The 12,081-nt window shown below is 43.2% G+C and overlaps 1 protein-coding gene and 1 non-coding gene across 2 annotated transcripts; one reads left to right on the top strand and one right to left on the bottom strand.

The window, feature by feature from the left end:
* Window positions 1-2,212: 2,212 nt before the first annotated feature.
* On the bottom strand, window positions 2,213-2,659 carry LOC138880855 (uncharacterized). Its single transcript, XM_070161034.1, has one exon. The coding sequence runs from the start codon at window positions 2,657-2,659 to the stop codon at window positions 2,213-2,215; it is 447 nt and encodes a 148-aa protein (XP_070017135.1).
* A 1,147-nt stretch (window positions 2,660-3,806) lies between these two features.
* Window positions 3,807-3,913, top strand: LOC138882473 (small nucleolar RNA R71). The gene has a single exon (XR_011404075.1). It is a non-coding gene; the product is annotated as a small nucleolar RNA R71 (small nucleolar RNA).
* The last annotated feature ends 8,168 nt before the right edge of the window (window positions 3,914-12,081 follow it).

Below are 12,081 nucleotides of genomic sequence, written 5' to 3'. Positions count from 1 at the left end.
CGATGCGTGACATACCTAAAAAACAGAGGATTGTTCTATCTCGGGGACACACCTTCGGATAATATTGTCAACATATATTCTAAATAAATAAGGTTCATCCCAGTAATACACGCGGAAATCATGATAAAACGTTTTCTTTTGTACAAAAGAAAGGTCATAAGGAACTATACTGCTTGCCAGGTAATTTGTAAAGTCTGCATACCATGGCACTTCCTCAAGGCTTGTAGTGAGTAGCTGCTCGTCTGGGAAGGTTTCTAGAATATCCTCAACCTCAACTGAGTTTTCAGCTCCCTCAAGTCGTTATAGATAATCAGCGACTTGGTTTTCTATGCCCTTACTGTCACGAATTTTAAGGTCGAACTCTTGCAGTAATAGTACCCAATGAATCAGGCGCGGTTTGGACTCCTTCTTCTCAATCAAGTACCTGAGAGCTGCATGATCAGTATATACAATTACCTTAGAGCCAATCAGGTATGATATGAACATGTCGAATGCAAACACCACAGCCAGTTTCTCCTTTTCAGTTACAATGTAGTTTAGATGGGCTCCACTCAGTGTTCTACTATCATAGTAGATTGGGTGCATTAGCTTGTCTTTCCGCTGTCCCAGCACTTCCCCCACTGCGTAGTCATTGGCGTCACACATGAGTTCGAATGGTTGCTCCCAGTCGGGGGCGACAATGATGGATGTTGTGACTAGCCTCTTTTTCAACTCCTCAAATGCTACCCTGCAATCATCAGAAAACAAGAAAGGGTGACCTTTTTCTAACTACTTACAAAGAGGGTTGGCAATTTTTGACAAGTCTCTTATGAATCTCCGGTAAAAACCGGTATGCCCAAGGAAGCTCCTGATTGCCTTGACTGAAGTGTGAGGTGGCAACTTTGCTATCATGTCAACTTTAGTATGATCCATATCGATTCCCTTACTTGATACCCGGCGTCCCAAGACTGTGCCCTCTTGTACCATGAAATGGCACTTCTCCCAATTAAGTACCAGGTTAGTCTCAACACATCTTTTCAGCACTCGGGTCAGATTTATAAGGCACTCATCGAACAAGTTCCCCACCACTGAGAAATCATCCATGAACACCTCCATTATGTCTTCGATCATGTCAGTGAATATGGACATCATGCACCTTTGGAATGTGGCGGGTGCGTTGTATAGGACAAAGGATATCCTCCGAAAAGCATAAATACCATATGGGCAAGTGAAGCAGGTCTTCTCTCTGTCCTCTGGTGCAATGGAGATTTGATTGTATCCTGAGTACCCATCCAGAAAACAGAAGTGAGACCTCTCTGCCAATCTGTCAAGCATCTAATCAATGAAGGGAAGTGGGAAGTGGTCTTTCCGGGTTGCCAGATTTAATTTTATGTAGTCCATGCAAATTCTCCAACCTGTGATGGTTTTTGTAGAGATCAGCTCATTGTTATAATTTTTTACCACCGTCATGCCACCCTTCTTAGGAACACATTGCACCGGGCTAACCCAGTTGCTGTCAAAGATTGGGAAAATGATTCTCGCATCCAACCACTTAATCACTTTTTTCTTCACCACTTCCTTCATGTTGGGGTTCAGCCTTCTTTGGTGCTCCCTAGAAGGTTTGTGTCCCTATTCCAACAGAATTTTATGCATACAATATGCCGGGTTGATCCCCTTAATGTCTGCTATGGTCCATCCAATGGCAGTCTTGCACTCCTTGAGTACCTGCAAAAGTTGTTGTGCATGCACATCTAACCAACTAGATGAGATAATAACAGGTAATATGGAGCTAGGTCCTAGGAACTCATACCTGAGATGGGCAGGCAGTGGCTTCAATTACAGCTTTGGTGGTTCTTCTATTGATGGTTTGGCTGGAGGAGTTTCTCTGTTTTCTAAGTGCAGGGGCTCGAATTCAAGAGTTCTATCCCAAAACCCTCTGCCCTCTAAAGCCAGCACCCATTCTGTCAATTCTTCCTCATTCACCTCATCTAAATTTACCAGACATGCAGCAAGAGGGTCCTCAATAGTTAACATCTCATCACCAGCTTCTACGATTACATCCACGACATCAATAAGAGAACAATTGGTGAATTCACTGGGTCGCCTCATAGATTTATGCATGTTGAATGTTATCTCCTGATCGTTCAACCTCATCTTGAGCTCCCCGTTCTCATAATCAATGAGAGCTCTCCTTGTGGCCAAGAACGACCTTCTCAAAATTATGGGAATTTATTCATCCACCTTGCAATCTAGAATCACAAAATCTGCAGGAAACACAAATTTCCCTACCCCGAATCAATACATCATCCAAGATACCAGAGGGTCTTTTAACGGTTTTGTCCGCTAGCTGCAACAACATAGATGTGGGTCTAGCTCTTCCAATCCCCAACCTCTTATAAATCGCCAGGGGAATAAGATTTATGCTAGCCCACAAATCACAAAGTGCCTTGGCAAAAGCAAAGTTACCAATGTTGCAGGGAATTGTAAAACTCCCTGGGTCAGACAGCTTCTCAGCAACTGGTCTAGTTACCACAGCACTGTGGGTCTGAGTAAGAGTCACTGCGGCCAAGTATTGGAAATTGAATTTTCGGGACATCAAGTCCTTCATCATTTTTACATAACCAGGCATCTCCTTTAATGCATCAATCAATGATATATTTACCTGAATTTGTTTCAACATCTCCAATAATTTCGTGTATTGTTCCTCTTTCTGGTACTTGGCCAGCCTCTATGGGAATGGTGCTGGAGATCTCTTCTTCCCAATGATTTGGGTATTTTCTTTCTCAGCTACCACCTCAACTATCGGTTCCTGAGCTGTCTCAGCTTCTTTCTCAGCCTCAAACTGTATGGTATGTTCTTCCTGGGCAGGCTGAACTGTCACCTCTATTAGTTTTGTTGCATCATTTAGCTCAATGGGCACTGGTACAAGTGTCCCAGCTTGTCCACTTTCTCGAGCTCTGTCTTGCTCCAAGTCTAAGTAAACTCACTGCCATCAGCTGCTTAGGGCCTTGATCTTTTGGATTTACCTATGTGTCTGCAGGCAATGTCCCAAGAGGACGATTATTTAAAGATATAGAAATTTGGTCCTATCTGCACTTCAATATTCTTAATAGCTAACTCATGTGCATCTACTCTTTCACTCATTTTTGCATTTGACCCAATAACCTGCTGCATCATTGCCTCGAGTCTAGCAAACCCATATTCCTGTCTTCCACCATGATGTTGCTGAGGAGGATAATAACCCTGCTGCTGATTTTGATTGTTATATCCATGTGGCCTTTGGTTCGACGCCATATTATTGTGAGGTCTCATACCTCCCATATTTCTATTGTTGAGTTGTGGCTGGACTGGCATGTATGGCTGATTTTGTTGGCCCCAATTCTGACCACTTTGTCTCTGGCCTCCATAATTAGATACACAATTCATGTGTTCAGGGTAGTGATGATGATCACTTTCTGCATTCCATTGGATACCAATTGGCTGACTAATGCAAGATGTGCATATGCCCCCATTGGTAGTATCAATAATGTGTACATTCTTCTTTTGCCCTGACTCTTCCACCTTTTTGGTAAGTAGACTCATCTTGTCATTAATGTGACCATGTTTTCAGCAAGAGTGTCGGATGGATCTAAGGGCACTGAATGAACTACTGGAGTGATAGGTGCATTCCTAGTTGTCCACCCCGAATTCTATGCCATCTTGTCAAGCAGACATTGCTTTCTCTCTATGTTTTGCTCAAAAATACTTCACCAACTGAAGAATCAACATTACCCTTCACACTATCTGCAAAACCCATATAAAACCGATGCCCTAACATCTGATTTGGAATACTGTGGTGTGGATATATAACCAACATCCCTTTGAATCGTTCCCATGTTTCTTGCAGTGTCTCCATTGATTTCTGTTTGAAACTCAAAATTTCATCAATTTGTTGAGCAGTCTTGTTGGGTGGATGAAACTTGTTCACAAATTACTTGACTAACTCCTCCCAAGTCGTTATGGAATTAATCGGGAGTGAGTTTAGCCAAGTCTGGGCAGCTCCTGTCATTGAGAATGGAAACAACAATAGCTTTACTGATTCCTGAGTTAAGTTGGGCAGCCTTTGAGTTTTGCAGATTAATAGGAAATTCTTCAAGTGCTATTGAGGATCTTCGATTTGTGACCCCGAAAATAGTCCCTTGTTTTGCAACAAGTGCAATATATTGTTCGTGATTTGAAACGACTCAGCCTGTATCTACGGGACTAATATCGTTGTGGCCAAGTTTTCTGATGTGGGTTGTGCCTTGTCACATAGAGTAGCCTCTGGCACAAGAGGCGCCACTGGCGCTAATGGTGTAGCTAGGTCTACTACATAATCCCCCATGTCTAGTTCGAGTTGTTCAGTTGTTTGTTTTTCCGGTTGGTCTGATTCAAGGCCTTGAAAACTTTCTCAGGATCTAATAATGCTTCAAATACTTCACCAGTTCCCGATGTGTTTCAAGGCATGCACCTGTACAACTAAGTCAACAAACGTTAAAATTTCAATGTATCGATTGAAAATAAAGAAAACTGACTACACTAAAAAAATTGTATTTCTTTCAACTGTAATTGATAACACCGTTAATTCTCCGGCAATGGAGCCAAAATTTGATCACACCCAACTATTCCTTATAAAAAGTACTAAGCGGACGTTGTAAATATAATCGGAGTATTTAGCCCAGAGTCGAACCCACAAGGAATTAACCTATCAATTACTCTTGTTAGACTCACTAAATTCTACGTAATCAACTTCCCAAACATTTTGAATAACAATTGAGAATATTTTTACTAACTATAACTGACTACAATTAAGTAATTAAAGACTAACTATGATTAAGTTGTAAACAATTAAGAAGAGGATCTAAGGTTGTGATTTCCCCTATTGATGGAATACCTTCCTGTTATGTTTCATAGAGATTTGCATAATCATCTCTATCGATCACGAGCACTCTTACTACCATAAATCACTCCCGAGTAATTACGAAAATTTACTAGACGCACTTTCCCGTTACGCTAGCTGGCCTTGATTACAACTCACTTTAGATCACACCCAAGGCTTCGTTATCCCTAATCCCGCCTTTATACCCTCGGTTATTGATCCCTCATATACTTTGGGAGTGGTGATGTTCAACAATTACCTAAATATGCACTCTCTCCCGAGTAATACATACTAAATAGTCATAGCTAATTAGGATCCTATCAATTAACTACAACAAGAACGTAGTTGAACAAATAGAGATTAAACCGGGAAAACTATATTAACATAACATGAAGTTCATTCTTCAATAGGTTCCATCAAAATCCTAGACTAAGGAACTAGATACCCACAGCAAAGCAAGATAAAACTACAAAAGTATTCATAATGTGCAATTGAAATAACAAAGAGAAGATTGCAAAACTCTAATGGCTGATTGATCTTCTAACACTTGTTCTTGCCTCCAATTCAATCTAAAAACAAGCTTAACCTTTGCTTGGGCAAGTTTGTTGAGTTTATAAAAGGTTAGGATAAGTTTCTCCCGATTTACACTTTAGTCCCAAAATTTTTGGGCAGTTACACAGTCGACCGCGCCCGCGGCAGAACGCGGCGCGACCGTGGTGAAACGCAACTATTCTTCCTCACTTGCTTGGCCTACCGCGGTCCAGCCGCGGTCGACCGCGGTCACGGCGGCATCTTGCCCAGTCCCCATTTTCTCTTTCTTGCTTATTTTCGTTTGGGTTCTTCTTGATTGGCCTTATATCCACATTATTGACTCCAAAACACTCCATAGTCTCTTCCTAACTTGGATTAGTCCCTGCAAAGAAAAAGAACACCAATTAGAGTATTTTGTTATCATTTAGCCATTGAAATAACAATAAAGTATGGTACATTTAGTGTGTAAATAGCATCTATATAGTCTATTATCACTTTGCCTCTTGATTCAACCACAAATTCGCTCGTATCTAGCCAAAAGTTACTTAACTATATCAATAAATGCTAAATGAATCACTTCCAATGCATGAAAATAGGTTTTCTAAAGTTTTTTTCAAAAAGTCAAAAATCGCCCCCCGGCCCACATGGTCAAAACCCGAGGTTCGAACCAAAACTCGATTGCTCATTCCCCACGAACCCAAATATATAATTTGTTTTGAAATCGGACCTCAAATCGAGGTCCAAATCCCCAAAATTTGAAAAATCTAGGTTCTACTCAAAACACCTAATTTCCCCCATGAAAACCTTTGATTTTAAGTTGAAATCATGAGAAAAGATGTTAAAGATTAATAAAAACGAGTTAGAATACAATCAATTTGGAAGAGTATTTGTCTTTGAAAAATCGCCCAAGAGTGTTTAGGTTTTGAAAGGGTTTGAGAAAAAGGTTGAAATGCGTCTAAGTTATGATTTTGCAGGTTGCAGATGTCGCAATTGCGAAACCCTCAGACTGCTAACTTCGCAAATGCGAAGCTTTTGTCGCATTTGCAACCCAGCTTATTTCCGGTCACCTTCGCATTTGCGAGGGACGATTCGCAAATGCGATGCCGCATTTGCGATAAAGAAGTTGTATTTGCGACCAAGGCAGCCAGGTTAGATATCGCATTTGCGATGATTTCTCGCATTTCCGAAGCCTGCAGACTTGCAACACACCAGCTGAAAACCTGCAACTTCCTAAGTTCAATTCCACTCTATGGCCTATCAAAAACTCACCTGAGCCTCGGGGCTCCAAACCAAACATGCACACTACCCTAAAAATATCATACAGACTTGCTCGTGCAATCAAATCACCAAAATAACATCAACAACTATGAATTTAGCATCAAAATCAAAAAAAATCTCAAGAACTTTCAAAGTTTCAAATTTTATAACTAAAGTTCTGAATCACGTCATATGACCTCCGTTTCTTACCAAATTTTATAGGCTCGACTTAAATCACATATAAGACTTGTACCGGGCTTCAGAACCAAAATACGGGCCTGATACCATCAAATTCCAAACATTTTTCATTTCCAAAAACTCATATTTATTCTAGAAAACAATCATCTTTAAAAGTTTATTTCTCGGGCTTGGGACCATAGAATTTGATTCCGGGCATACGTCCAAGTCTCATATTTTTCTACGGACCCTCCGGGACCGTCATATCATGGGTTCAGGCCTGCTTACCCAAAATATTGACCGAAGTTAACTTAAATTCATTTTAAAAGCAAAATTTATTATTTTTCACAGATTTTTAGATAATGGCTTTCCGGATACACATCAGGACTACGTACGCAAATTGAGGTAAGATAGAAAGAGGTTTTTAAGGCCTCGGGACACAGAATTTATTTCTAAAACAAGTGATGACCTTTTGGGTCATCACGTTCTCCACCTCTAAAACAACTGTTCGTCCTCGCACGGACATAAGAAGGAAGTACCTGAGACGGGAAAAAGATGGGGATAACGGCTCCGCATATCGGACTCGAACTCCCAGGTCGATGTCTCAGCGGGCTGACCTCTCCACTGAACACGAACAGAAGGGAAACTTGTCGATCTCAACTGACGAACCTGCCGGTCTAGAATATCTACCGGCTCCTCCTTATAGGACAAGTCCTTGTCCAATTGGACAGTGCTGAAATCTAACATGTGGGATGGATCGCCGTGATACTTTCGAAGCATGGACACATGAAACACTGGATGCACGGCTAATAAGCTCAGCAGCAACGCAAGTTTGTAAGCCACATTTCCCACTCGATCAAGAATCTCAAACGGGCCAATGAACTTAGGGCTAAGCTTGCCCTTCTTTCTAAATATCATCACGCCCTTCATAGGCGACACCCAAAGAAATATCCGCTCACCGACCATGAATGTCAAATCACGAACCTTACTGTCAGCATAACTCTTTTTCCTGGATAGAGCTGTACGAAGCCTATCCTGAATAATCCTGACCTTGTCAAATCCGTACCCAACAACTGAGCCGCTCCCAGCTCAAACCATCCAACTGGTGACTGACACCTCCTACCATATAAAGCCTCACAAGGAGCCATCTGGATACTCGACTGGTAGCTGTTATTGTAGGCAAACTCTGCTAAAGGCAAAAACTGATCCCACGAGCCTCCAAAGTCAAAGACACAAGCTCGGAGCATATCCTCCAAAATCTGAATAGTACGCTTGGACTGCCCGTCCATCTGAGGATGAAATGTTGTGCTCAACTCGACCTCTGTGCCCAACTCTCACTGAAATACCCTCCAAAAATATGAGGTAAACTGCGTACCTCAGTCCGAAATGATAGACACAGGCTAACCATGAAGACGAACAATCTCCCGGATATAGATCTCAGCTAACCTCTCGGAAGAATAGGAGACTGCCACAGGAATTAAATGCGCTGACTTGGTCAGCCTATCAACAACAACCCACACTACGTCGAACTTCCTCCGAGTCCATAGGAGTCCAACAACGAAATCCATAGTGATCCGCTCCCACTTCCACTCAGGAATCTCGATCTTCTGAAACAAACCACCAGATCTCTAATGCTCATACTTTATCTACTGACAATTCAATCACCGAGCCATATATGCGACAATATCCTTCTTCATCCTCCTCCACCAATAATTCTACCGCAAATCATGATACATCTTAGCGGCGCCCGAATGAATAGAGTACCAGGAACTATGGGCCTCCTCTACAATCAACTCTCGAAGTCCATCCACATTAGGCACACAAACGCGACCCTACAGCCGCAAAACTCCATCATCTCCTAATGTAACCTGCTTGCCACCTCCGTGTTGCACCGTGTCCCTAAGGATATACAAATGAGGATCATCATACTACAGATCTCATATACGCTCCAATAAAGAAAACGAGCGACTGCGCAAGCTAACACACGGCTGGGCTCAGAAACATCCAACCTCACGAACTGATTGGCCAAAGCCTAAACATCCAAAGCAAGCGGTCTCTCACCGACCAGAATATACGCAAGACTGCCCATACTGGCTGATTTCCTACTCAAAGCATCGGCCACCACATTGGCCTTTCCCGGATGATATAAGATGGTGATATCATAGTCCTTTAATAGCTCCAACCACTTTCTCTGCCTCAAATTTAGCTCCTTCTGCTTGAACAAATATTGTAGGCTCTTGTGATCCGTAAACACCTCACATGACACGCCATACAAAAAATGCCTCCAAATCTTCTACGCGTGAATAATGGTTGCTAACTCCAAATCATGAACCAAATAGTTTTTCTCATGAATCTTCAACTGACGCGAAGCATAAGCAATGACCTTGCCCTCCTACATCAACACCGCACCAAGTCTAATACGAGATACATCACAATAAACTATATATGGCCCTGATCCTGTGGGCAAACCCAACACTGGCGACGTAGTCAAAGTTGTCTTGAGCTTCTGAAAGCTCACCTCACACTCATTCGACCACCTGAACTGGCCCCCTTCTGGGTCAACCTGGTCATTGGGGTTGTAATAGATGAGAACCCCTCCACAAACCGACAGTAATAGCCTACCAAACCCAAGAAACTCCGGATCTTTGTAGCTGATGATGGTTTAGGCTAGTTCTTCACTGCCTCTATCTTCTTGGGATCTACCTGAATACCCTCTGCTGATAAACATGACCCAAGAATGCAACTGAACCCAACCAGAACTCACACTTTGAAAACTTAGCATACAACTAACAATCTCTCAAAATCTGAAGAACCACTCTCAGATGCTACTCATGCTCCTCCCGGATGCAGGAGTAGATTAAAATGTCATCAATGAAGACTATCACAAACGAATCCAATAAGGCTTGAACACTCGGTTCATCAAATTCATAAAAGCTGCTGGGGCATTTGTCAACTTAAATGACATCACCAAGAACTCATAATGCCCGTACCAAGTGCGGAAAGCTGTCTTAGGGACATCGGATGCCCTAATCCTCAACTGATGGTAGCCAGATCTCAAGTCAATCTTTGAAAATACCTTGGCACCCTGAAGCTGATCAAACAAATAATCAATCCTCGGCAACAGATACTTATTCTTGATTATAACCTTGTTCAACTACCGGTAATCTATACACATTCTCATTGATCTGTCCTTCTTCTTAACAAACAACACCGGCACACCCAAGGCGAGACAGTAGGTCTAATGAAACCTTTTTCAAGCAAGTCTTGCAACTACTCCTTCAACTCTTTCAACTCAGGCGGGGCCATACGATACGGCAGAATAAAAATGGGCTGAGTGCCCGGAGCCAAATCAATGCAGAAGTCAATATCCCTATCGGGTGGCATACCCGACAGGTCTAAAGGAAATACCTCAGGAAACTCACGAACAACAGGCACAGAATCAATAGAAGAAACCACAACACTAGAATCACGAACATATGTCAAATAGGCTAAACACCCCTTCTCAACCATACGCCGAGCCTTCATATATGAGATAACACTACGGGTAGAATGACCAGGAGTCCCTCTCCACTCTAAATGAGGTAAACTCGGCAAGGCTAAGGTCATAGTCTTGGCATAACAATCCAAGATAGCGTGGTAAGGTGATAACCAGTCCATCCCCAATATGATATCAAAATCAACTATGTCTAGAAGTAACAAATCTACACGAGTCTCAAGACCCCCAATCACAACTATACACGAACGATGGATACGATCTACCATAATAGAATCATCCACCGGTGTAGACACATATACATGAGCACTCAAAGAATCACTAGGCATGATCAGATACGGTGCAAAATAAGATGACACATAGGAGTGCGTAGATCCTGGATCAAATAGAACTGAAGCATCTCTACTACAAACCAGAACAGTACATGTGATAGCTGCATCGGAAGCCTCAGCCTCAGGCCTGGCTGGAAGAGCATAAAATCAGGGCTGGGCCCCACCACTCTGGACTACATCTCTAGGATGGCCTACTGTTGGCTGGCCTCCACCTCTAGCGGCCTAACCTCCACCTCTAACACCTCTACCTCCACCTCTAGCACCTCTACCTCCACCTCTAGCTGGCTGAGCGGGCTGTGGAACACTCGGTTCCATAACTATGGCACGGGAACCCTGATGCTGAGAGTCGCTTGAGGCTCGAGGGCAAAATCTAGCAATGTGGCCCATATCACCACAAGTATAACAAGCTCTCGGTTGCTGAGACTGCTGACCTTGATGACCACCCCAAAAACTCTAGAGTGGCGGTGCACTGATAGGAGCTGGTGGTGCACTATAGGACTGCTAATCAGAATACTGCATATGAGAACCACGACCACCTGAAGCACCGTGATAAACATGAAGTGCTGACTGAAAAGGCCTAGGAGGATGGCCTCTACCATACGAATCCCTGCCTCCAAATGAGGTACCATTGAATCTGCCTGAATAACGAGGCCTCTTGTCAGACCCCTGACCACCCCCTTACCCCCCGCGATAGAACCATCTAAACTCTCCTGGCCACATTGGCCGCATCCTGAAAAGAAATCTCGCTCCCTGTATCCTTAGCCATCTGAAGTCGAATAGGCTGAATGAGTCCCTCAGTGAACCTCCCCACCTTCTCCCTCTCGGTGGGAAGTATGATAAGAGCATGACGGGCCAAGTCAATAAATCTGGTCTCATATTGAGTAACAGTCATAGAACCCTGCTGGAGATGCTCAAACTGCATCCAATAGATCTCTCTATGAGTGATAGGAAGAAACTTCTCCAGAAATAGCTGAGAAAACTGCTCCCAAGTCAAAGCTGGTGATCCGACTGGTCTAGCCAAACAAAAATCTCTCCACCAAGTCTTGGCGGATCCAGACAAGCAGAATGTAGCAAAGTCGACCCTATTGGTCTCCACTATCCTCATGTTCCTAAGAACCTCATGACAGCTGTCTAAATAATCCTGGGGATCCTTAGAAGATGCACCATCAAAAGTAGTAGTGAAGAGCTTGGTGAACCTGTCCAACCTCCACAAAGCATCGGCAGACATAACTGCTCCATCACCGGTCTGAGATACTATACCCGGCTGAACTGCTCCAATTGGCTGAGCTACTGGAGTCTGAAACTGGGGAGCCATCTGTTCTGGAGTGCGGGTAGCAAGAGTTTGGGCTCCTCCTCCAGCCTGAGAGACGGCTGGTGCTACAGCAAGCAAGCCTGCCCGGGTGACACTCTCCATA

This window comes from Nicotiana sylvestris, chromosome 11 (assembly GCF_000393655.2).
Source record: "Nicotiana sylvestris chromosome 11, ASM39365v2, whole genome shotgun sequence".
Taxonomy (NCBI): domain Eukaryota; kingdom Viridiplantae; phylum Streptophyta; class Magnoliopsida; order Solanales; family Solanaceae; genus Nicotiana; species Nicotiana sylvestris.
This window is presented reverse-complemented; position numbering and strand designations above follow the sequence as displayed.